The sequence below is a fragment of the Trachypithecus francoisi genome, unplaced genomic scaffold (assembly GCF_009764315.1).
Source record: "Trachypithecus francoisi isolate TF-2019V2 unplaced genomic scaffold, Tfra_2.0 Lachesis_group3, whole genome shotgun sequence".
In the NCBI taxonomy this organism is placed as follows: Eukaryota; Metazoa; Chordata; class Mammalia; order Primates; family Cercopithecidae; genus Trachypithecus; species Trachypithecus francoisi.
Genome location: NW_022681468.1, coordinates 55,796,786 through 55,823,076, shown reverse-complemented (window position 1 = coordinate 55,823,076; position 26,291 = coordinate 55,796,786). Strand labels below are relative to the sequence as shown.

General features: G+C 44.1%; 1 protein-coding gene and 1 pseudogene across 3 annotated transcripts; both read right to left on the bottom strand.

The window, feature by feature from the left end:
* Positions 1-16,001: 16,001 nt before the first annotated feature.
* Positions 16,002-25,708, bottom strand: RPS29 (ribosomal protein S29). 3 transcript variants are annotated; one of them, XM_033188126.1, is made up of 4 exons: positions 25,547-25,708; positions 25,212-25,311; positions 22,964-23,000; positions 22,790-22,856 (listed from the first exon to the last, which is right to left on the bottom strand). In XM_033188126.1, the coding sequence occupies exons 1-3, from the start codon at positions 25,606-25,608 to the stop codon at positions 22,992-22,994; spliced, it is 171 nt and encodes a 56-aa protein (XP_033044017.1). In that variant the 5' UTR covers positions 25,609-25,708; the 3' UTR covers positions 22,790-22,856; positions 22,964-22,991. The 3 variants fall into 3 exon arrangements, with proteins under 3 accessions (XP_033044015.1, XP_033044017.1, XP_033044016.1); XM_033188124.1 differs by lacking the exons at positions 22,790-22,856; positions 22,964-23,000 and adding an exon at positions 16,002-16,535; XM_033188125.1 differs by lacking the exon at positions 22,790-22,856 and having other exon boundaries at positions 22,897-23,000.
* LOC117069691 lies at positions 16,063-16,559 on the bottom strand (annotated as a pseudogene).
* Positions 25,709-26,291: the final 583 nt, after the last annotated feature.

Genomic DNA, 26,291 nt, shown 5'->3' with positions numbered 1-26,291 from the left:
GTATTTTCTGTGTGTGTGGTGTGTGTGTGTGTGTGTGTGTGTGTTGTAAATGGGATTGCTTCTCTTTTTTTTCTTTTTCTTTTTTTTTTTTTTTTTGAGACGGAGTTTTGCTTATGTGTCCCAGGCTGGAGTGCAATGGCACAATTTCAGCTCACTGCAACCTCCACCTCCCAGGTTCAAGCAATTCTCCTGCTTCAACCTCCCAAGTAGCTGGGATTATAGGTGTGTGCCACAACGCCCGGCTAATTTTTGTACTTTTAGTAGAGATGGGGTTTCACCATATTAGTCAGGCTGGTGTCAAACTCCTGACCTGCAGTGATCTACCCACCTTGGCCTTCCAAAGTGCTGGGATTACAGGCTTGAGCCACTGCACCTGGCTGGCGTTGCTTCTTGATTGGCTCTCAGCTTGAATATTTTTGGTATATAAAACTGCTACTGATTTTTGTACATTGATTTGGTATCCTGATACTTTACTGAAGTCAAGGATTTCTTAAACAAGACCCAAAAGTACAAACTATAAAAGATTAACAAATTTAGTATATTAAAGCCATCACTTTCATTCACTGAATACATCTTAAAGAAAGTGTGACATTATAAACTGGGAGAATTACTTTCAATGGGCATAAATGAAAAAGGATTAATATTAATAATATATAAGGGTCCAGCACCATGGCTCATGCCTGTAATCCCAGCACTTTGGATGGCAAAAGCAGGAGGGCCACCTGAGGTCAGGAGTTCAGGACCAGCCTGGTCAACATGGTGAAAAATACTCTCTACTAATAATACAAAAATTAGCCGGGTGTGGTGATGCACACCTGTAATCCCAGCTACTCAGGAGGCTGAGGCAGGAGAACTGCTTGAACCTGGAAGGCAGAGATTGCAGTGAGCTGAGATTGCGCCATTGCACTCCAGCCTGGGTCCTCTGTCTCAAAAAAATAATAATAATATATAAGGAACTCCTATAATTAATAAGAAAAAGACAAATAGCCCAACTGAAAACTGGGTTAACAACATGAATAGGCATTTCACAGAACAGTAAAAATATGAAGAGATATTCAATTTTACTGATTATGAGGAAAATAACAATCAAGACCCTAATGTTGTATCATTTTATGCCTGTTTTACTGGCAAAATTAAAATAATACACTGACAATTACAAGTGTTGATGAAGAGGTAGATCCATGGAATATCTTTAAGCTTAAGAGTGGGTGTGTAAATTGATACAATCACTTTGGAAAAACATTTGACAATATCTATTAAAGCTAAATATATATGCTAAAGTGCATTCCATCCACTATTACGAATAGACCCAAAAGAATGTACACCAAAAAAAATATACATATGATAATGTACATAGCAGTACTCTCCACAATGGCAAAAACATGCTAAGGAAGCAAATGCCTTTCAAAAAATGCTAGATGGGCCGAACGTGGTGGCTCATATCTGTAATCCCAGCACTTTGGGAGGCCAAGGCGGATGGATCACTTGAGGTTAGGAGTTCGAGACCAGCCTGGCCAAAATGGTGAAACCCCATCTCTACTGAAAATACAAAAAAAATAGCTGGGTGTTGTGGCTGGTACCTGTAATCCTCACTACTTGGGAGGCTGAGGCAAGAGAATCGCTTGAACCTAGGAAGTGGAGGTTGCAGTGAGCCAAGATCATGCCACTGCACTCCAGTCTGAGAAACAGAGTGAGACACTGTCTCAAAAAAACAAACAAAAAAAAAACCCTGTATAAATAAACTGGGATATATTCACATAATGGAACATTGTACAACAGTCATAAATGATGACATATAGCAACACCCAACAAATATGAATAAATCATAGCAATATTTTAAAAAGTTATCAAAATCGTTTAAGATGATGACGCATCAAATGTTTCTAATTCCAAATGTCTTAAACTGCAATATAAGCAAAACTGGATATTTAAGCTGAGATGTAGCTGAAGAGTGGTTATGCCAGGTCACAATCTTTAGATACGCAAATTCATCTATTTTTTGAAGTATAGGAGTAGGTTGTGTACAGTGACTCACGCCTGTATAATTCACTTATTTTTTGAAGTATAGGAGGAGGTTACGTGCAGTGACTCACGCCTATAATACCTGCATTTTGGGATGCCAGGGTGGGAGGATCACTTGAGGCCAGGAGTTCGAGACCAGCCTGGCCAACAAAGTGAGACACTGTCTCTACTTAAAACAAAAATAAAAATAATTATGTAGATGTCGTGGCACACACCTGTAGTCTCAGCTACTTTTGTGGACACATGTCTTTATTTTTCTTGGATAAATATCCAGGAGTAGAATCACTGGCTCATATGATAAGTGTACATTTAATTTTTTTTTTCAGAGATGGGGTCTTGCTCTGTTGCCCAGGCTGGAGTGCAGTGGGATGATCATGCAGGAGGATTACTTGAGCTCATGAGTTTAAGGCTGCAGTGAGCCATGATCATCCCACTGCACTCCAGCCTGGGCAACAGAGCAAGACCCCATCTCTGAAAAAAAAATTAAATATATACTTATCATATGAGCCAGTGATTCTACTCCTGGAAATTTATCCAAGAAAAATAAAGACATGTGTCCACAAAAAGACTTGGAAAAAAATCACGCTAATATCCCATCTCAGCCTCCTAAGTAGCTGTGACTACAGGCACATGGCACCATGCCCAGCTAATTTTTGCATTTTTATAGAGACAGGAATTCACCATGTTGCTCAGGCTGGTCTCAAACGTCTGAGCTCAACAGATTGGCCTGCTTTGGCCTGACTCAAATGTTTATCAGCAGAAAGCCAGGCGTGGTGGCTCACGCCTGTAATCCCAACACTTTGGGAGGCTGAGGCGGGTGGATCACAAGGTCAGGAGTTCGAGACCAGCCTGGCCAACATAGCAAAACCTCGTCTCTACTAAAAATACAAAAATTAGCTGGGCATGGTGGCACACGCCTGTAATCCCAGCTACTCAGGAGGCTGAGGCAGGAGAATTGCTTGAACCCGGGAGGCAGAGGTTGCAGTGAGCCAAGATCATGCCACTGCACTCCAGCCTGGGTGACAGAGCAAGACTCTGTCTCAAAAAAAAAAAAAAAAAGTAAATGGAGATGGTACTTAGAAAGTTCCTGGTCCAGGAATTTCATCTAATGGGTAATCAAAAATGTTGGCTCTTTAAATCAAAGCAAAAAAATTTTTTTTCATGTTGGTTCCTTCTCTTTCTCTCTCTCACTCATTCTCTCTCTTTCATCCTAAATATAGAAACTTTTACCCTCTTCAGCACCTTGCTGGCATCTTTGTAGAAGATTTTAAAGGATATGTGCACCGGAGAAGACAACGGTTTCTGGATTCTAACTGATTTTGCTTTAAAGAAATTTTTTGTGCCTCACTGCTGTGAGGAATGGGAGTCTGTTCCAGTCAGCTATGGAAAGAAACAAAATTGAACTTATAGAACAAGCTGATGAAATCATTGGTTTAGGCAATGGCAGTCTATAGTATGCCGAGCAATATCTCCCTGGTGTGGCAGCAATGTAGTCCTATACAGCCCTTGCAGATTTAAAGCATCAAACAAAAGACCAACAGATATTTACAGATTCTAAAATGATACTACTCAGAAGGATGAAGGGGGAGGATCACTTGAGGACAGAAATTTAAGACCAGCCTGGGCAACATAGTGAGATCTCATCTTTAAAAAAAGAGGCCAGGCGCAGTGGCTCATAGTGAAACCCCGTCTCTACTAGAAACACAAAAATTAGCCAGGTATGGTGGTGGGCGCCTGTAGTCCCAGCTACTCGGGAGGCTGAGGCAAGAGAATCGCTTGAACCTGGAGGGCGGAGGTTGCAGTGAGCCAAGACTGCACCACTGCACTCTAGCCTGGGTGACAGAGTGAGACTCTGTCACAAAAAAAAAAAAAAAGAAGGCTGGGCACAGAGGTGGCTCAGACCTATAATCCCACCACTTTGGGAGACTGAGGAGGGTGGACCACCTGAGGTCGGGGTTAGAGACCAGCCTGGCCAACATGGTGAAACCCTATCTCGCCGGGCGCGGTGGCTCACGCCTGTAATCCCAGCACTTTGGGAGGCCGAGGCGGGCGGATCACAAGGTCAGGAGATCGAGACCATGGTGAAACCCCGTCTCTACTAAAAATACAAAAAAAAAAAATTAGCCGGGCGCGGTTGCGGGCGCCTGTAGTCCCAGCTACTCAGGAGGCTGAGGCAGGAGAATGGCGTGAACCCGGGAGGCGGAGCTTGCAGTGAGCCGAGATCGCGCCACTGCACTCCAGCCTGGGCGGCAGAGCGAGACTCCGCCTCAAAAAAAAAAAAAAAAAAGAAACCCTATCTCTGCTAAAAATACAAGAAGTAGCCAGGCATGGTGGCAGGCACCTGTAATCCCAGCTACTCAGGAGACTGAGGCAGGAGAATCACTTGAACTGGGAGGCAGAGATTGCAATGAGCTGAGATGGTGCCACTGCACTCCAGCCTGGGCAACAAGAGCGAAACTCCGTCTCAAAAAAAAAAGAAGAAGAAGATCAGCACGGAGGTGGCTCAGACCTGTAATCCCAGCCCTTTGGGAGGCTGAGGCAGGTGGATCACTTGAGGTCAGGAGTTCAGGATCAGCTTGGCCAACATGGTGAAATCTCGTCTCTATTAAAAACACAAAAAGTAGCTGGGCGTGGTGCTGGGCACCTGTAATCCTAGCTACTCGGGAGGCTGAGGCAGGAGAATCACTTGAACCTGGGAGGTGGAGGTTGCAGTGAGCCAAGATCATGTCACCGCACTACAGCCCAGGCGACAGAGTGAGACTCTGTCACAAAAAAAAAAAAAAAAGAAGGCTGGGCACAGAGGTGGCTCAGACCTATAATCCCACCACTTTGGGAGACTGAGGAGGGTGGACCACCTGAGGTCGGGGTAGAGACCAGCCTGGCCAACATGGTGAAACCCTATCTCGCCGGGCGCGGTGGCTCACGCCTGTAATCCCAGCACTTTGGGAGGCCGAGGCGGGCGGATCACAAGGTCAGGAGATCGAGACCATGGTGAAACCCCGTCTCTACTAAAAATACAAAAAAAAAAATTAGCCGGGCGCGGTTGCGGGCGCCTGTAGTCCCAGCTACTCAGGAGGCTGAGGCAGGAGATGGCGTGAACCCGGGAGGCGGAGCTTGCAGTGAGCCGAGATCGCGCCACTGCACTCCAGCCTGGGCGGCAGAGCGAGACTCCGCCTCAAAAAAAAAAAAAAAAAAAAAGAAACCCTATCTCTGCTAAAAATACAAGAAGTAGCCAGGCATGGTGGCAGGCACCTGTAATCCCAGCTACTCAGGAGACTGAGGCAGGAGAATCACTTGAACTGGGAGGCAGAGATTGCAATGAGCTGAGATGGTGCCACTGCACTCCAGCCTGGGCAACAAGAGCGAAACTCCGTCTCAAAAAAAAAAAGAAGAAGAAGATCAGGCACGGAGGTGGCTCAGACCTGTAATCCCAGCCCTTTGGGAGGCTGAGGCAGGTGGATCACTTGAGGTCAGGAGTTCAGGATCAGCTTGGCCAACATGGTGAAATCTCGTCTCTATTAAAAACACAAAAAGTAGCTGGGCGTGGTGCTGGGCACCTGTAATCCTAGCTACTCGGGAGGCTGAGGCAGGAGAATCACTTGAACCTGGGAGGTGGAGGTTGCAGTGAGCCAAGATCATGTCACCGCACTACAGCCCAGGCGACAGAGTGAGACTCCGTCACAAAAAAAAAAAAAAAATTAGTCCAGTGTGGTGTTGCACGACTGTAGTCCCAGCTACTGGGGAGGCTGGGCAGGAGGATCCCTTGAGCCCAGGGGTTCATTACATTGAGTTACAATTTCACAACTGCACTCCAGCCTGCATGACAGAGCGAGACTCCATTTGTAAAATAAAAATAATAATAACGAATTAAGCCCCCTATTTTCCTGTGTTCAAATGCTTTGAAAATGTTCTTGTCAACAGCTTTCTCAATAAATAATGTTTTCAACTTCAAGCTCTTGACAGTTTGGTTTCATTCACTTTTGGTTTTCCCCTGTGTGCTGTCCTGAGATTGAGTAGTCCATCATCTCAGTGTTTCAGTCTAGTAAATGCTAAGTCCCTTTATTTGCAGGCCTAGCACTCCCGATCAGGAGCCTGGATGTTGCAAGGACCACTGGAATGAGAACAGCGGCAATGAAAATAGGAAGGCATCTCTGGAAAAAGTGTGACTCCTTGGGGTGACCGAGGCACCCATTCCATAGTGGGTTGAGATTGTGCTCCCTGAAGATTTGCCGGGAGGACCAACATACTCTTCAGGCCCCCAGAGTCATAGTAATTCCCATTCTAGCTCATAGTCTGGCAAAAAAACAAGGGTAAGATGTTTGTTCCTCATGTGCACGGCCTCCCCTTGAGTCCTCAGATGCCTGGAGATGATTTATACCTTAAGTCCCCAGCCTTCAAGGCCCTGTACCATCAAAACCATCCACAGTCAGCTATCTGTGCCCTTTTTACACATTAACTTATTTGGTACTTGCAACACTTCGGTGCTTATTTTATAGATGAGATTATCTTCTAGACTGACCCGCATTTCATTGACATTGTATTATGAAAACAACTATCCAACTGGGAATTTTTCACTAGGACAGGAAGGATTATTTTAGTGATTAGATAACTGTAAACCAGCTAGTCTTTATGTAAATACAGATCAAAAAGAGAAAAAAAGAAGTTAAGCTTTCAATATCAGCTAGGAGAGGGTTTTGTTTGTCTGTCTGTTGCTCAGGCTGGAGTGCGGTGGAGCAATCTCGTCTCACTGCAACCTCCGCCTTCCAAGTTCAAGCAATTCTCCTGCGTTAGCCTCCTGAGTAGCTGAGATTACAGGCATGCACCACTACACCTGGCTAATTTTTGTATTTTTAATAGAGACAGGGTTTCACCATATTGGCCAGGCTGGTCTCAGACTAACCAGGAGAGAGTTTAATAAATATTCTTGCCTGCAGGTTGCCTCCACTGGATCAGATCCTGATCTATCCTGCCTTACAGAAATTCAAGAAATGAGCTTCACTTATCGCATCTCCCAACTCCTCTATCTTCACCGCTCCCCATCTCTACCCTTCCCTCCCTCATCTCCTAGGAAGATTTACCTTCAGTCTTGCCCAAAAGCAGACCTACTAATTCCAGGCAGGCCTGAGGATTCTTCTCGGCACAGGCATCCACATAATGCAATTGGTTTATTTAAGGTCTTAAAACCTAGCATCCCCTGCAATTATAACAAGGCAGAGCATGTGCACTTACGGGCCAATTACTCTCAAAAAACTTTACAGATATTGTCTCATTTTTTCAACATTGTATTGCATTGAAAGAGGTAGGGGCCGGGTGCGGTGGCTCACACCTGTAATCTCAGCACTTTGGGAGGCCCAGGTAAGTGGATCACTTGAGGCCAGGAGTTCAAGACCAGCCTGGCCAACATGGCAAAACCCATCTCTGCTAGAAAGAAAATATGAAAATTAGCCAGCTGTAGTGGCACACGCCTGTAGCCCCAGCTACTCGGGAGGCTAAGGCATGGCAACGGCATGAGTCTGGGAGGTGGAGGTTGCAGTGAGCCAAGATCCCACCACTGCACTCCAGTCTGGGTGACAGAGTGAGACTCTGTCTCAAAAAAAAAAAAAAAGAAGTAGGAAGTCACCATTTTCCTGATGTTTTTCACCCAGAGGTTAAGAAATTGATCATACAAAGAGTGAATGACAGAGTCAGGAAATAGTGAGACCCTCAGAGCCATTCTGTTCCTTTGCTCTTCACAGAGACACAATACAAAGGAGCAACATGATATAAACCAGCATAGAGTCGTAAATTTCTTACCTCAGAAAAGTCTAAGTTTAACAACTGCCTGTTATAGAAATCTTGATGAGTCACCTGAGTCTGCTATTCTAAATTCTGAAAAAGAGGTAAGAAATCTGGTATAGAGGAAGGGGGTATTACTGCATATAGCAAGTTACCAAGGTATCTTGGTCTGTTTTGTGCTGTATAACAGAAGACCATAGACTGGGCAATCTATAAAGAAAAGAAATGTATTTTCTCACAGCTCAGGAATCTAGGAAGTATAAGATCTGGGTGCCAGTATCTGGCAAGGGACTTCATGCCATGTCATCCCATGGCAGAAGGGTAAAGAGAGAGAGAGTGCAAGAGGCCCAAACTGAGTCTTTTATAAGGAGCCCAGCCCCAAGATAACAAACCCACTCCCTAAATAATGGCATTAATCCATTCATAAGGTGGAGCCCTTGTGACTTAAACACTTCTTAAAGCTTCCAATACTGCTGCACTGGAGATCAACATATGAACTTTGGGGGATACATTCCAACCATAACACAAGTCTTCGTAGAAAAAGACTTTTGTAGCCAGAAAGAACCTTAGCTATTAAAGGTCTAATAACCCTTTCATTTCATAGAAGATACAAACGAGGCTAGGTCAAGGTCACACACCACGGTTATGACAGGAGTGTTGGGTATCCTGACTCCCAAGCCAGTGTTTTTAGTTCTTTCTATACAGCACGAATGGTCCAGTGACTCCAGCTTCTAAACAAAGTACAGATGTATCCTGCACATCAATTGTTCATAAATGATTTTCCACCATAATAGCTCTTGAAAATACCTTCTTTTGGCCCGAGCACCATGGCTCACACCTGTAATCCCAATACGTTGGGAGGCCAAGGCAGGCAGATCACCTGAGGTCGGGAGTTTGAGACCAGCCTGACCAACATGGTGAAACTCCATCTCTACTAAAAATACAAAATTAGCTGGGCGTGGTGACGCATGCCTGTAATCCCAGCTACTCAGGAGGCTGAGACAGGAGAATTGCTTGAACCTGGGAGGCAGAGGTTGCGGTGAGCCGAGATCGCGCCATTGCACTCCAGCCTGGGCAATGAGCAAAACTCCATCTGAAAAGAAAAAAGAAAGAAGAGAAAATAAAATACCTTCTTTCTCAGTTATGCAGTAAAGCAGTAAGTCAGCAGGCCCAGGTGGTTCAGGCACTACACATTCCAAAGAAAGTCCTGTCTTCAGGAGGACTGGCCCTTGACTCACTCCAAAAAGATAAACTGTGAGCCCTTGGAATAATAAGCCTATTAAGAATGTTTTTCTATTGCTGAAGCCTTGGGTCATTTTGTGTCGATGTGAGTTCTGAGGAGCAGTGTCTGAGGAGCTCAGGTCAGTGGGTGCTGCATGTCTATGTGACTGACCCCAATAAAAACCCTAAATGCCAAGGCTTGGGTTAGCTTCCCTGATTAACAACACTTTGCACGCGCTGTCACACATCCTTGCTGGGGAAGTAGGCAGTGTCCACGTGAGTCCACTGGAGAGGACAACTGGAAGTTTCTATCCAATTTTTCCTGGATTCCACCCTATGTGCCTTTTCCCTTTTCCGATTTTAACCTGTATCCTTTCACTGTAATAAAAACATAACGGTGAGTATAACAGCTTTTCTGAGTCCTTTAAGGCCTTCTAGTAAATCACTGAGTCTGAGAGTGGTCTTAGGAACCCCTAGGATACCAATATACATTTTTTTTGCTCTAAAATGCTCTAAATAAATACACTTTCAGAACTGATCTTTCAACACTACAATTTCAGGCAAAGAGACACTCACCAATTTACACAACAAAACAGAGGACATATAGAACAAAAGTGAACTGTGTTTGGACGAACTCAAAATGTTTGTTTTGGGTACATGCACCAACTGAGTAGGAATAAAAGGAAACATCTTGAGAGGCTTCATTCTGTGTGGATGAATGAGTACCATTTCCATGAGTTTAGCCTTTATTGTGCCCTGAAGAAGTTTTCCTGCACTGTAGCTTTATTTTTAACAGTAGTTTGAGTGCAAAACAGTAATAATCCCCAGAAAAGGTGAAAATTGGTCCAGAAAATGGTACAGAAAGAATACACTTTGCGAAGAATGATGCTCTCAGACCTCTCCTATCAACCAACACTCCACCACTGGCAAGTTCAATAAACTTATGTTTGTGATGTGACACAGTGTGCACAATATTTTTTCATATGCTTTCTGTTTTATAGTAAAGAATTTGACTGGCTTTTGTCTCTGGTTCCTAGGAGGCAGACTCAAAATGATTGGAATTCCCTAAGTAACAGGGATATCTTTGTTTTTCATGAGCCTCTTGGATCACACCTGAATTTATGCTGGAAGATGAGATGACTCAAGATGGAGGCCAGTTACCAGCAAGACCAACTATGTGATTAGATAGTTGGTGCTTTGGGTCAGCCTGACCTCCAGAGTAAGGGGTAGGGGTGGAGATTTAGTTCAATCACTTGCCCAGTGATTCAATCAATTATACATATATATAAAACCTCAATAAAAACTTTAGATACTGAAGCATGGTGAAGCATCCTGGTTGGTGAACATATCAATGTGTTGAGAGGGTGACACACCCTGATTCCACAATGCAGGACATAAAAGCTTCGCATCCAGGGCCCTCCTAGATCTTACTTTATGTGTCTCTCCATTGGCTGGTCCTAACTTGTATCCTTCATAATACAACATAATTGTAAATACAGTATTTTCCTGAGTAATGTGAGTCATTCTAGCAAAATGGCAAACCTGAAGGAAATCTTCAGAAACCCCTGGGGTTTTTTGGTTTTGTTTTGTTTTGTTTTGTTTTACTGAGACCAAGTCTCACTCTGTTGCCCAGGCTGAAGTGCAGTGGCGCCATCTCAGCTCACTGCAACCTCTGCCTCCCAGGTTCAAGCAATTCTCGTGCCTCAGCCTCCCAAGTAGCTGGGATTATAGGCGACGGCCACCATACCCTGCTAATTTTTGTATTTTTAGTAGATATGGGGTTTCACCATGTTGACCAGGCTGCTCTCGAACTCCTAACCTCAGGTGATCCACCTGCCTCGGCCTCCCAAAGTGCTGGGATTACAGGTGTGAGCCACCATGCCCGGCCAAACCCCTAGATTTGCAGCCAATTGACTGGGGACTCCCAAAGTGTGACTGGCATCGAAAGTGAGGACAACCTCGTTCGGGATCATGCCCTTTAACTTGTGGGGTCTTCTCTAACCCTAGCTAGTGCAAGAATTGAATTTCAATATACCAGTTGGGGTCAGAATACTTTCAAATTATTGTACATTACTTTTATTAGCTTTTTTCAAAGTTTAACTAGTATATTCTTCTTTTTGTGAAAAGTACTCAAGTACCTTGTAGTGTCATAGAAAAAATAATTTTTTTCTGAAAACTTAATGGAATTTTTTCACTTAATAGCTTTTAACTTGGTAGTGGTGTTTTCAGGAACAAATTAAAGTCACTAACAAGGAGCAAGTGTATTTAGAAAAATTTATAATGAAGGATACAAATGAGAAGTGGTCATTGTCATCATGCTTTGCTCCCTTGGCAGTAAAGAAGCTATGGCACTCAGAAATCAGACAATGAAGTCTCCAGACCATGTAGAAAATTTTAAAGAAAATTGTGTTTAAAGAGATTACCCTGGCCTGGCATAGTGACTCATGCCTGTAGTCCTAGCATTTTGGGAGGCCAAGGCAGGTGGATCTGTTGAGCCCAGGAATTTAAGGCCAACCTGGGCAACATGGCAAAACTTTATCTCACCAAAAATACAAAAATTAGCCAGGCTGGTGATGCATGCCTGTGGTCCCAGATACTTGGGAGGCTGAGATGGGAGGATTGCACTGAGCCTGGGAGGTTGAGGCTGCAGTAAGCCAAGATCACACTACTTCACTCCAGCCTGCATGACACAGTGAGACCCTGTGAAAGAAGAGAGAGAGAGAGAGAGAGAGAGAGAGAGAGAGAAAGAGAGAAAGAGAGAAAGAAAATTACCAAAAGAAAATACAAAAAATAAAAAAAATAGGCCAGGTGTGGTGGCTCATGCCTGTAATCCCAGCACTTTGGGAGACCAAAGCAGACGGATCACTTGAGGTCAGAAGTTTGAGACCAGCCTGACCAACATGGCAAAACCCCGTCTCTACTAAAAATATAAAAATTAGCTGGGTGTAATGGTGCACACCTGTAATCCCAGCTACTCCGGAGGCTAAGGCAGGAGAATCTCTTGAACCCAGGAGGCAGAGGCTGCAGTGAGCCAAGATCGCACCACTGCACTGCAGCCTGGACGAGAGAGCTAGAATCAAAAAAAAAAAAAGAGAAAGGTGACTTCTCCCCAAGAGTCCTGACAACACCAACAATTAAACCACACTGGGCAGAGGACTATTCAGAATTTCAGAAGCTATATTTGACAGAACTGGCCTAAGACAAAATTACACAATGGTAAAGTTTGGCTCCTATATCCTTTTTACATTGAGTCAGCACCCCTTGGATTTCTCAAGCATGTCAGCACTAGTGGAGTGGACCATCTTTATCTTTTGGCCTCGGTTCCAAATACACATTAGTTTTTATAAACCCTATCTTTTTGTGGTTGTCTGAATATGTCATCTGTGCTAGAGGCCCACACTTAGTCTTCATGAATGTTAATAAGAGTTAATTACCATCAAAGGAAGAACAGATGCACAAGTGTCATGATGAAATGGGATGTGTGGGTGTGTGAAAAGAAAATCCAGGGTGAACCAGACTCAGTCTATGAAATTCAACTAAATAGACTGCCAAGAGACAAGTTTCGTTTCTTTTTATTTTAGCCTCTTATTGATTTGTCTGTGCTGCCAGGAATTTTATCACTCCATCAACTTGTCCTTTAATATGCGATATTGTTATTATTTAGGAAATGAAAACCTCCTTTGGCATTAAAATAATGTGATATTACTCTTTGTGGGCAACTGTTAGAGGTTTTAGTAACCCACATATCTTTGGTTCCCTGGGTAAAGGCTTATTGATTTTTCTAGCACTTGCTGTTAATGCTTGATGTTTGGCAATGGAGTCTCAGTCTACACGAGGGAGCTGTTTACATGGTCAGCATAATTATTATTGGGTTGCACAATGTACATGAAGCTACTGGAACTTATACTCTTACAACATTATTATTAAACTAAACCATTTTTTTTTTTTTAATTTCATAGCTGTTACAGTTAAGGTCATAAACACACCTACGATGATCCCATTCGAACCTAGATTACACACAGTAAGAAGTTACAAATTCAGCTCCCGAATACGGGCCTGTCCTAAAATGTGTTCAGAGAGACCAGAGGGATCCTGCATTACTGGTGGTAGAACCACTGTAAGATACAAGCAGGAAAAAGGTGTGATTTTTCTCTTAACACCAGTCTCTTTCTCTCCCTGCGTCTCCAGATACTTCACTCTCCTGCCTTTTTTCCAGACCTTAGTAACTCTAGCCATAGTCTCTATCAATGGAAATGCAGTCCCTTTCCTATTTGTCAGTGATGTTATGTAAGTATTTCAAGGTTATCTGAATTAATCAAGGTTTTACAATAAACCTTTAGTGGCAGCCTGCTGGGTCTGGTGAGCTGACTCGGAACAAAGCACTGGTAAGGAGGGGTCACCCACGAAGAAATTGGAAGGCCTGAGGAAAGAACAGAAATCAAGGAAGATGACCAGATTATGTATGTCCAAAGTGAAGGCAAGGTTGGTCATTTAGGCTTAGAGCACAGCTTCCTGAAATGTGTCCTTTGGACTCTTGGAACAGGGTCCACTTGAGGTCCACACCAGCCACTTCTAGAGCCAGAGACTTTGAGTCCTTGCCCCAGGATCAGTGGTTCTCAAACTATACAGCTATACAGGCAGCGAGGGGTCTCTTTCTTTTTCTTTTTTTTTTCTTTTTTGAGACAGAGTCTCGCTCTGTCGCCCAAGCTGGAGTGCAGCAGCGCGATCTCCGCTCATTGCAAGCTCTGCCTCCTGGGTTCACGCCATTCTCCTGCCTCAGCCTCCCGAGTAGCTGGGATTACAGGCACCTGCCACCATGCCTGGGTAATTTTTTTGTATTTTTAGTAGAGACGGGGTTTCACTATGTTGGCCAGGCTGGTCTTGAACTCCTGACCTCAGGTGATCCACCCGCCTCAGCCTCCCAAAGTGCTGGGATTACAGGTGTGAGCCACTGTACCTGGCATCAGGGATCTCTTTCTAAGGGGCCTAATAGGACCAATGAAGTGGGTGAATGAAAGAAGGAAGGGGAAGGCATTATAGTTCTACAGGCCTTCAATATTTCTGTCCCATAAACTAATAATGGGAATCCACCATTTGTTTATAGCAGTCAGAAGGTCCAGTCTGGAATCTGCTCAAAGTGTGGTCACCATCGACATACATAATAGGCTGAATTTAACAAAAGGAGTTTCACCAAAGGAAGCCAGTTCTGGCTTCTCTAAATTATTTCCTGGCTGAGCACAGTGGCTCACCTCTGTGATCCCAACACTTTGGGAGGCCAGGGAGGGAGGATTGCATGAGCCCAGGATTTCCAGACCAGCCTGGGCAACATGGTGAGACTTCCATCTCTATGAAAAATTTTATAAAAATTAGCTGGGCATTGTGGTGCACACTTATGGTCCTAGCTACTTGGGGTCTGAGGTAGGAGGATTACTTGAGCTCAGGAGGTTGAGGTTGCAATAAGCCATGTTTGTGCCACTAAATGCCAGTCTGGGTGACAGAGCAAGGCCATGTCCAAAAAAAAAAAAAAATTCTAATTTAGCAAATGACTTTATGTTCAAGACATGAAATGATAATTACCTCATCTAGATTAAGCTTGTGACTTTCTGCCTCTATTCTTTTAAAATTCTAAAAGAAGATAACCAGAACTAGCACACATAATCTAGGCTAATTTTTGGACCCTGTATAGCCTTGATTCCTACACACACATATTACAAACTGAGCCTTTTATGTTCTGCATTAACCTTCCTGAGAAACAGCTAATAGTACAGCCTTTTTTTTTTTTTTTTTTTTTTTAAGTGGTACAAACACAACTCATTGAAACCTGGACCTCTTGGGCTCAAGTGATCCTCTCACCTCAGCCTCCTGAGTAGCTGAGACTACAGACATGTACCACCATGCCTGGCTAATTGTTTTGGGGTACTTTTGTTTAATTTTGGTAGATATAGGGTCTCCTGATGTTGCCCAGGCTGATCTGGAACTCCTGGCATCAAACGATCCTCCTGTCTCAACCTCCCAAAAGGCTAGGATCACAGGCATGAGCCACTGTGCCTGGCCTCTTTTTTTCAACTTTTGTGGATATTGAGGAAATTAAGATACTTTATTATACCCTTCTTAATCATACTACTAGAAGTGCTTTTTCTCTGCCTACCTAAAAATCCAAATCCCTAATATACCAATTACCATTAAAGATAGTTTTAAAGAACGATGTCCTAGCAGAGGTTATGCAAACAGTCTGCTTTAAAACTGTTGAAGGCCGGGAGTTGTGGCTCATGCCTTGATTACGGTTTGTGGGCTCTGTGTCCCCACCCAAATCTCATCTTGAAATGTACTTCCATAATCCCCACATGTTGTGAGAGGGACCCAGTGGGAGATAACTGAATCATGGGACCGTTTCCCCCATACTTTCTCGTGGTAGTGAATAAGTATCACAAGAATTGATGGTTTTATAAGGGATTTCTGCTTTCATGTCTTCTTCATTTCTCGCTTGCTGCTGCCATCTAAGAAGTGCCTTTCGCCTTCCACCATAATTGTGAGGCATCCCCAGCCACTTGGAACTGTGAGTCCAATAAACCTATTTTTCTTCCCAGTCTTGGGTATGTCTTTATCAGCAGTGTGAAAATGAACTAATACACACCTGCGATCTCAGCACTTTGGGAAGCTGAGGTGGGAGGATCCCTTGAGGTCAGGAGTTCGAGACCAGCCTGGCCAACATGGTAAAACTCCATCTCTACAAAAATATAAAAATTAGCCAGGTGTGGTGGTGGGCACCTGTAATCCCAGCCACTTGGGAGGCTGGGGCAGGAGAATCGCTTGAACCTGGGAGGTGGAGGTTGCAGTGAGCTGAGCTTGCATCCACTGCATTCCAGTCAGAGCAAGACTTCATCTCAAAAACAATACATAATAAAATTTTAAAAAATAAAACTGTTGGGGGCATTAGCCACACAAACAACTGTCCAAAAGCCAGGGTCTCTGGTTTTTGTTGTTTTTGCTTTTACAGTTTTATTGGTTTTATTTAAATCCCAATAAAACAAACACATTTGCTGTCTATTCACTTTCTGCACTGTGTAGGCTGGCACTGGCATTGGTGACTCTGATGACCACCTGGGGTGCTCTTTCTAAGATGGCTTTGCAGTTCTTGGAGGAAACATCATGAGTGATCTCAACACAGTAAGATTTGTTGCACATCAGCAGTACTTCCAGTTCCTTAACATTGTGGACCAGGAACTTCCAGAAGCCACTGGTCAGTATGTGCTTTGTCTTTTTTTTGTTTGTTTCTCCCATAACCAATGTTGGGCATAGAGCTGGCCCTCGAACCTTCTATGAACCATGTTGCCAATACCTCTGTGTTTCCACCGTTTACACTTAATTTTGACATATCAGTCTGACTGGTGCCCACTGAACTTCTTGGTGCTCTTTTTGATGATCTTGGGCTTCGCAAGGGGTCTGAGGATGGCCATGATGGAGGAGATGGGTGTCACCTCCATAGGCTAGTGCCAAAGAAAAGAGCTCAGGTCTTTCTGTAATGGTAAAAGAGGACCCATAAAAAGTGAAAAAGCAATGATGCCCAACCAAATTCAATAAATTTTTACTGCATGCCTGCCCTGTGAAACATGTTATGTCACTATCAGGATCTAGATTGAGTGGAATTAATTCAGAGAACACCAAAGATCACTCTAAATCATGTCTTAGAGAAACAGTTGAAATAATCAGAGATGGTTATACTGGAAATAAGAAGATTCTAGGAAAATATGAGAGCCTTCATGCCTAAATATTTAGCCCTTTTTTTTTTTTTTTGGCAGAGATTAGACTTGGTTTGTACAGGACAACACAGAATTAATATCAATGAGTATCAGTCAAAATCAGTAGAATGAAATCATAGCAACCTAAGAAAAACCTTACTATCAAAGCAATCTAAAAATAGAATGAGCTGTTTTAGGAGGAGTAGAAGCCTCACTAGCAATATTGGTACCAGGGACATTATATACTGCAGTCTCTGGATACTCAATCTCTAAATGAGTCTTAATCAGACACTGCTGCAAATCAAATCATAAATCACATCACCCAAAGTCAAATGCTGCTAACATAATGACATGTTTCCTTCTGATTTTTTTCCCTGTGTAGTTTAACATAATAAAATTGTAGCACATATACAATCTTTCACTTTTTATAAAAAAATTTTTTTCATCAATTTTGTAGACTACCAATATTTACCAAAGCTTTCACTTTTTTTTTTTTTTTTTTGAGACAGGGTCTCACTCTGTCTCCCAGGCTGGAGTGCAGTGGCATGATCTTGATTTACTGCAACCTCCCTTTCCCAGGTTCAAGCGATTCTTGTGCCTCAGCCTCCCAAGTAGCTGGGATTACAGGCACACACCACCACGCTCAACTGATTTTTCTATTTTTAACAGAGATGGGGTTTCACCATGTTGACCAGGCTGGTCTTGAACTCCTGGCCTTGTGATCCACCTGCCTTGGCCTCCCAAAGTGCTGGGATTACAGGTGTGAGCTACCACGCCCAGCCAGCTTTCACTTTTTGTTGAACATTTACAGTTTAGTGGTAAGAGCAGTTTTCGAGACACACTACCTGGTTGAATCTCTCTTACTAGCTATACAATCTTGGGAAAGTTACTTATTCATTGTGCCTCAGTCACCTCACTTGTAAAATGGGAACTGTACCTCAGGGAGTTGTTGTATTAAAGGAGATTCTATAGCCAAAATGTCTGTGTTCCCCATAAAATCCACATGTTGAAACCCTAGCCTGTGGGTTCTAGGAGGTGGGGCATTTTGGAAACAGATTAGGCCATGAGAGGTCAACCCTTATGGGATTAGTCCCCTTATAAAATAAGCCCAGGAAAGCTCATTTGCCCTATCCACCGTGTAAGGACACAATGAAAAGGCACCATTTATGAGTCAGGAAACAGCTCTCATCAGACATGAAATCTACCAGCACCTTGATCTCAGACTTCCCAGCCTCCAGAACTGTGAGAAATAAATGTCTGTTATTTAAGCCACTCAGTCTACTCGATTTTGTTAAAGTGGCCCAAAGACACTAAGACAGAATCCAAACCTAAGAATATATCCTCTGCCAGAGTAGTGGCTCACACATGTAGTCCCAGCAAGAGGATCACTTGAGGCCAGGAGTATAAGACCAACCCGGGCAACATTGCAAGACCCTGTCTCTACAACCAATTTTGAAAAAGAAAGAATAGATCCTCTATGTTCCAATGGTTGTTTGGGCCTCTCCTATAGCACCTACCATCTTTTGCCATCAACACTTATTGAGCTTTTACTAGGTAATTTAGTTCAATTCCCCAACAAATGAGGACCTATTAATCTACAAGGCATCTTGCTATGTGCTTGGTATATATGTAAATATGAAAGGAAACATTTACTCCTGCCCTCAAGTAACTAAGTGATCTTTGGGAATAAGAGATGCACAGTCCTTTCACCTTACAATAAGTGTGTTCTGGATATTAAGAGCATAAGCACTGATGTCAGACAGACCCAGTTCCAGTCGTTTTGTCTCTTTCTTTGGGAGACCTTGAAAATTACTTAATCTCTGAGCCTCAGTTTCCTTGGTTATGTAATGATGATAACATCTACTGAAAAGACTTGAAAAAGGCAATGTGTATAAAGCACTTAGCATAATGTCTGGCACATAACACATTTTAAAACAGAATCTTTATAAAGTAAGCATTATTCAACCCCTACTAGAAAAGCCAGACCACCTATCCACAGCAGACTTCCCACTTACTACCACCATGTATGCACAGGGATAGGACTGGCTAGGAAGTGTTTCCCTTCCATTACCTAAGGCACTGCACGTCTCTTATGGAATTTACACCAGGCCATCACACTAGACCAGAGCCCAGCTCATCCAAGAGACTCTAATGACCAAATTAAACACATCTCACACCCTTGTTGACCTAACTCACCACTACATATGTAAGCTTCTCTCATCATCTCCCAAACTTTTTTTACATTTGCTTAGCTGACACAGCTTCTCATCTACTCTATCTGCAATACCAGCTCATCCCATTACCAATAAATCTTTTTTACATCCTCAACCCCATCTCCCAATATTCTTCCCACCTCCTTACCCAGACTGAAACCTGGTTCTTTCCTAGACACTTCCCCAACACCAACTTTATCATCACATACACCTGGGGTTCAGGGTTAGGCGCATAGGTGGATTTACTATGAAGCTTATGAAACTTAAGCTCCAGTGTCCCTAACTTCTACAAGCTCCTTCTAAGGGAAATATACTAGGAATGTGTTCAATTATGTTTTCAAAAAATTGGCGGCCAGGTGCGGTGGTTCATGCCTATAATCCTAGCACTTTGGGAGGCTGAGGCAGGTGGATCACCTCAGGTCAGGAGTTCGAGAGCAGCCTGGCCAACATGGTGAAACCCTACCTCTACTAAAATTACAAAAAATCAGCCAGACACTGGCAGATGCCTGTAATCCCAGCTACCTGGCAGGCTAAGGCAGGAGAATCGCTTGAACCCGGGAGGCAGAGGTTGCAGTGAGCTGAAATCATGCCACTGCACTCCAACCCGGGCAACAGAGCAACACTCCATCTCAAAAGAAAAATAAAAAGGCTGGACGGGGTGGCTCACGCCTACAATCCCAGCACTTTGGGAGGCTGAGATGGGCAGATCACCTGAGGTCTGGAATTCGAGAACAGCCGTTGACCAGCATGGAGAAACCCCGTCTCTACTAAAAATACAAAACAAGCCAGGCATGGTGGCGCATGCCTGTAATCCCAGCTACTCAAGAGGCTGAGGCAGGAGAATTGCTTGAACCCGGAAGGCGGAGGTTGCAGTGAGCCAAGATCACACCACTGCACTCCAGCCTGGGCAACATGAGCGAAACTCCATCTCAGAACAAACAAACAAACAAACAAACAAAAATTGGCAAAGATAATTTAGCTGCAACCAGTTAAGATGCTCATTCCAGCTTCCCTTCTGTCACACTTCCCCTCCTCTCAGATGAAACTGGGGTTACCAATTCTGTCTTAATCAGAGGCACACAATACAGTTGATCACTCACTCTCTGCTTAAAACAGATTCTATTTGGATGTATAAGACATGTCTCAAAGTCAACATGTCCAAACTGAACTTTCTATTCTTCCCAAATCTGGGAAGACCTATCTCAACAGTAATTCTATCCTTCCAGTTGCTCAGGCCAAAATCCTTGGAGTCATTCTTAGACTGGGTCTCATTCTGTTGCCCAGGTAGAGTGCAGTGGCACAAGCCTCCCAAGTAGCTAGGCAGGCACAACCACACCCGGCTAATTTTCTCTTTTAAATTTTTGCTATTCTCCCGCCTAGGCCTCCCCAAGTGCTGGGATCACAGGAGTGAGCCACTACGCCCAGCCCCTAGGGGTCATTATCTACTCCTATCTCCCATATCGGTTCCTTCAACAAACCTTGTCTCCCACGGTAAGGCTGGTTGCAGTGGCCCTCGCCTGTAATCCACTTTGGGAGGCCAAGGCAGGCTGATCACTTGAACCCAGGAGTTCAAGACCAGCCTGGACAACAAACCCCGTCTCTACTAAAAACACAAAATATTATCCTGGCACGGTGGTGTACACCTGTAGTCCCAGCTACTCAAAAGGCTGAAATGGAAGGATAGCTTGAGCCCAGGAGATTGAGGCTGCAGTGCACCACTGCACTCCAGCCTGGGTGATAGAGCAAGACTCTGCCAAAAAAAAAAAAAAGCTGGGAGCGGTGGCTCAAGCCTGTAATCCCAGCACTTTGGGAGGCCGAGACGGGCGGATCACAAGGTCAGGAGATCAAGACCATCTTGGCTAACCTGGTGAAACCCCGTCTCTACTAAAAAATACAAAAAACTAGCCGGGCAAGGTGGCGGGCGCCTGTAGTCCCAGCTACTAGGGAGGCTGAGGCAGGAGAATGGTGTAAACCCGGGAGGCAGAGCTTGCAGTGAGCTGAGATCCGGCCACTGCACGCGACAGAGCAAGACTCTATCTCAAAAAAAAAACCAAAAAAAAAAAAAAAAAGGTAGTGACTATCTCAACCACTCCCATCTATCCTAATGCAAGCCAAAATCACTTGCCTAGACTATTGCAAAAGCTTTATTTCTACCTCTGCCTCACTGAAATATGTTTGGCTCTTAAGAACTTAGTTCACTGCTGGGCACAGTAGTGCACACCTGTTGTCCCAGCTATTTGGAAGGCTGCAGGAGGATCACTCGATCCCAAGAGTTCAGACTAACCTGGACAGCATAGTAATACCCCACCTCTACGAAAATAAGTTTCCAAATGGATGCTAATCTCACAATATCTAACTATAACCTACAAGGCTACTACAGACCCTGACCAACTTTCTTACTCTTCATCCACAACTTTGCTATTTCTCCGATTCCATTCAGGAATTCTCTTCCCCACACAATCTATGCTGTAACCTCTATTAAGTTCATAAGCCAAATGTAAGTATGGCTTTCTTCTCTGACCTCAACATTTAGCACATATACCTCTTTTATCCTGCTTTTCTTCAAATAACGCACATTATCATGTATTGCTGCTCTATCAGCATATAAATTCAATAGAGAACTTTTCATTCACTACAGAATTCTGTCTGGCATATAGGAACTCAAGTATTTGTACAATTGTCCACAAGTGGTAGCACATTACTTTCCAAACCTGATCACGTAGGGGCTCTTGTTCAAATGTACACCAATTCAGGAGGCACAGGGTATACCCGAACAGGGCATTTCTAATAGACTTCCAGATGACATGTCAAGTTCCAAGAATTTTTACCTACCTTCATTTATTCCATCTCATGTCAGTCACCTGCATTACCAATGTTGAAGCAACCACACACTACACCTATACTTCACCTTTTACTGAGTCCCCCAGTAGACGTCTTTCAGGACCATGATTTTTTACAACTTGCACAACCCCTCCAAATACTCCCAACTGCTTTTCTCCACAAATATGAACATGCACACATTGACAGATAAGCCCCTGCATCTCTTCAGAAGTGTGTGAACATATATAAATTCCTTAAAACACTTTTTTCTCATCCTAACACAGTGAAACCCCATCTCTACTAAAAATACACAAGATCAGCCAGGTTTGGTGGTGGGCATCTGTAGTCCCCCAGGACGCTGAGGCAGGAGAACAGCATGAACCCGGGAGGCTGGGCTTGCAGGGAGCCGAGATGGCGCCACTGCACTCCAGCCTAGGTCCGTCTCAAAAAAACAAAAAAAAAAATTTCTTTAGAGACAAGGTCTCACTCTGTGGCCCAGGGTGTTCTCCTGGGGTCAAGCAATCCTCCCACTCTGACCTCCAATAGTGGGATTACTGGCATAAACCTGACACATTTTGTAAAGTATAAAAGTAAAACTGGCATTTACCAGTTTACTGGCTGGTACAATTTTTTGTTAACTCAGGGAAAATAAGCCATCGAGACAAGTGTATTGAGAACGTAATAAAATTTAAATTTTTAAAAGATTTCTTGCAGGGCGTGGTGGCTCACGCTTGAAATCCCAGCACTTCGTGGGAGGCCAAGGTAGGCGGATCACGAAGTCAAGAGACCGAGACCATCCTGGTCAACATGATGAAACCCTCATCTCTACTGAAAATATAAAAATTAGCTGAGCGTGGGGGCTGAGGCAGAATGGCTTGAAATCAGGTTACAGTAAGCCACGGCACTCCTGCCTGGCAACAGAGCAAGATTCTATCTCTCTCTCTCTATATATATATTTCTATAATCAATTAACTATTTGTCATATTAAAACTCATAAACTGAAGGGTTTTTTCAAAAGTTTATTTTATGTACAAAAAACTATCATGGTTTTTCATTGAGTAGATGCCTTGGATAATCCTTTGAAGGAAGATCAAACACTCATAAACTGAAGGGTTTTTTCAAATGTTTATTTTATGTACAAAGAACTATCATGGTTTTTCACTGAGTAGATGCCTTGGATAATCCTTTGAAGGAAGATCATTTAGTCCAACTGAAAAAAAAAAGCAGATAATGATTTATTTCAAAATGCTTTAATCTCTACTTCTCACAAAAAAAAAATGGCTCATTATAGAATGTTTAACTGGACCTCTGACCTACCCAAACTAACCACACCAGGTTCTACATGAATATTTATTGAATGCCTACTGCAGAATCAACTATGTTTTAGAATGATTTTTGGTAATGCTATCCCGCTTCTTCCATCAAAGTAATGTTTCCCAAAACACTAGTAAATGATCTTTACCAAATGCACAGGATAGTTGTTCAGTAGGCAACTATAATTACACGGTTCATCTTTTTTTTTTTTGAGAGAGTCTCGCTGTCTCCCGGACTGGCGTGCAATGGAGTTATCTCCACTGATTGCAACCTAAGCCTCCTGGGTTCAAGCAATTCGCCCATCTCCGCCTCGTGAGTAGCTGAGACCACAGGCGTGGGCCACCATACAAGGCTTATTTTTGTGGAGACAGGTTTTCGCCATGTTGGCAAGGCTTCTAGCGGAAATCCTGGGCTCAAGAGATCCGCCCACCTTGTCGGCCTCCCAAAGTGCTGGGTTTCAGGCGAGAGGCACCTCGCCTGGCCCACAGTTTATCTAGGACACAGAGCTAGGGTGTGGGCCAAGATCCATTTTCTTATGTGTGATATACCTCTCGAATTAGGCGAACCTTCTCATTTTAACAAGAAGCATATACTGAAGTATTTGTTCAAGGCTGCCAAGCCTGAATTTAAAGGTACTTTCTCTGTCCCTGCTGCACTGCAGAATTCATATTAATTTACAACAGGGCGCCAAGTGGCTCACGCCTGTAATACCAGCACTCTGAGGGGTCAAGGCGGCCGATCTCCTGAGGTCAGGAACTCAAGACCAGCTTGTTCAACACGGCGAAACCCCATCTCCACAAAAAATAGGCCGGGCGTGGTGGGTGGCAGACCCCTGTAATCCCAGCCCCTCGGGAGGCTGAGGCAGGAGAATTGCTTGAATCCGGGAGGGGGAGGTTGCAGTGAGCTGAGATCACATCACTGCACTCCAGCCTGGGCAACAGAGGGAGACCCAGTTTCAAAAAAAAAAAAAAAAAACTTTACATCATTATAGAACAGTATTGTCCAATACAAAATAATTAAGAATCAAAAAGCTGGTGAATTTATCTCGAGTCAATCATAAATTCATTTTCACCTTAAACAAACCCCAAATTACTATTTAAAAGACTTTTAGAAGCCAAAAGTTTCATATAAACATTTGCTTAAGGTGATCAAGAGATAGAAGCACTAAATGGCAGACCCTTGTTTGCTGAATATTAACAATTATCTTTCTGACCCCAAACTTTTAGTTCATTCCAGTATATGACCCTATCAAACATTTAGGGTGGCCAGGCGCGGTGGCTCACGCCTGTAATCCCAGCACTCTGAGAGGCGGACGGATCACGAGGTTCAAGAGTTCGAGACCAGCCTGACCAATATGGTGAAACCCTGTCTCTTCTAAAAATAAAAATTAAAATGAGCCAGGCATGGTGGCGAGCGCCTGTAATCCCAGCTACTCAGGAGGCTGAGGCAGGAGAATCGCTTGAACCGGGGAGGCGAAGGTTGCAGTGAGCCGAGATCATGCCATTGCACTCCAGGTTGGGTGAGTGCAACTTCGTCTCAAAAAAAAAAAAAAAAAAACTTAGGGTCAGTGGTTAATACATTTATTTGGTTAGAAAATATCTAGGTAAAGCCGCGCGTGGTGGCGAAAGCCTTTAGTCCCAGCTACTCGGAACGCCAAGGCAGGAGGATCGCCTGAGACCAGGAGTTCGAGGTTGCAGTGAGCCAAAACAACGCCACTGCACTCCAACCTGGGCGACCGAGAGAGACCCTGTCTCGAGAATAGGTACTTAAAAGATCGATAAGTGAAAGAAATGTAAAACAATTTTAGTGGCCTCTGTAAAGTGAATAATTTCACCCAACACAATACATGGCACCTAAAACTGACTAAGCTATCTATGTAAAAGGGGGTAGGAAAGACTAAGTCCTTCACCTTCTCCATTCTATTAGTCTGATTGTCCAAACCATCAACACTGTCAACAGCTACCAACTAAAAAGGAGGAAAAGCTCTTGGTCGAACGCTCAGAATTACCACCCCAGGGAAGATTTGTCGGTTGTCTTTCGCAGGAAAAATAAAGAACCACCACGACCTCCGTCCACACAAACGTGGAGCACGCCTGCAGACGCCTACCTTAATGAAACCGATATCCTTCGCGTACTGACGGAAACACTGGCGGCACATATTGAGGCCATATTTCCGGATCAGACCGTGCCGGTTTGAACACACGCGACTGTAAGAAAAGGGACAGCGGCTTTGCAGGTCACAGAAATTACAAGACTCCACACTCAGACGGCTACTACCCGCATCCCGGGACTCCCAGGCCCCGGCACAGGCCTGTAATGGCGGCACCAGCGGCTCCCAGTCAGCCTGCTCCCTCGTGCCGCCCGTGGCCTCCTCTACTTGAGATTCTAAGCAGCCTAGCGCTCCATGGCAACGCTTCCCCAAAATCACAAACTATTTCTCACCAAGAGCGAGAACCCTGGCCGAATTTTCGCGGGTGGCTCCAGTACAGCTGCTGGTGACCCATCTTGCTCTCAGAAGTGCAACGAGGTAAAAGGAAGGAGCTCGCCCACGCATGCGCTCTTCAAATTTTTGAGACAGTTTACCCAGAATGCAGTGCTCAAAGGAAACGCGTGCGCAGTGTGGTCAGGTTGTTTCGCGGGGTGAATAAAATGAAGTCTTAGAGTCGTTGTGGGCCGTCCCAGTTGATGACGTCACCACACCACAGCTTCTAGTGCTATTCTGCGCCACTATCTGACCGCCGGGCGCGGTGGCGCGTGCCTGTAGTCCCAGCTACTAGGGAGGCTGAGGCTGGAGGATCGCTTGAGTCCAGGAGTTCTGGGCTGTAGTGAGCTATGCCGATCGGGTGTCCGCACTAAGTTCGGCATCAATATGGTGACCTCCCGGGAGCGGGGGACCACCAGGTTGCCTAAGGAGGGGTGAACCGGCCCAGGTCGGAAACGGAGCAGGTCAAAACTCCCGTGCTGATCAGTAGTGGGATCGCGCCTGTGAATAGCCACTGCACTCCGGCCTGGGCAACATAGCGAGACCCTGTCTCTTTTGAACAATAAATACGCTAATTTTGAACTCTAAAGAAATGCATATTCATAGCCTCTTTTATTGATTAAATCTTTTACTTTCTTTTCATTAAAACGTTACACTTGGGAAAGGATTTTTTTTCTCGACTCACCAGTGACACCTACTGGAATA

What these genes read in the sequence shown, in the direction of transcription:
- RPS29 (XM_033188124.1), bottom strand. Translation starts at nt 25,608, where the DNA reads ATGGGTCACCAGCAGCTGTACTGGAGCCACCCGCGAAAATTCGGCCAG. An exon ending in GGCCAGGGTTCTCGCTCTTG is followed by an intron (nt 25,312 to 25,546) that starts GTGAGAAATAGT and finishes CTTTTCTTACAG; the next exon opens with TCGCGTGTGTTCAAACCGGC. An exon ending in AGGATATCGGTTTCATTAAG is followed by an intron (nt 16,536 to 25,211) that starts GTAGGCGTCTGC and finishes TTACCATTACAG; the next exon opens with AAAGACCTGAGCTCTTTTCT.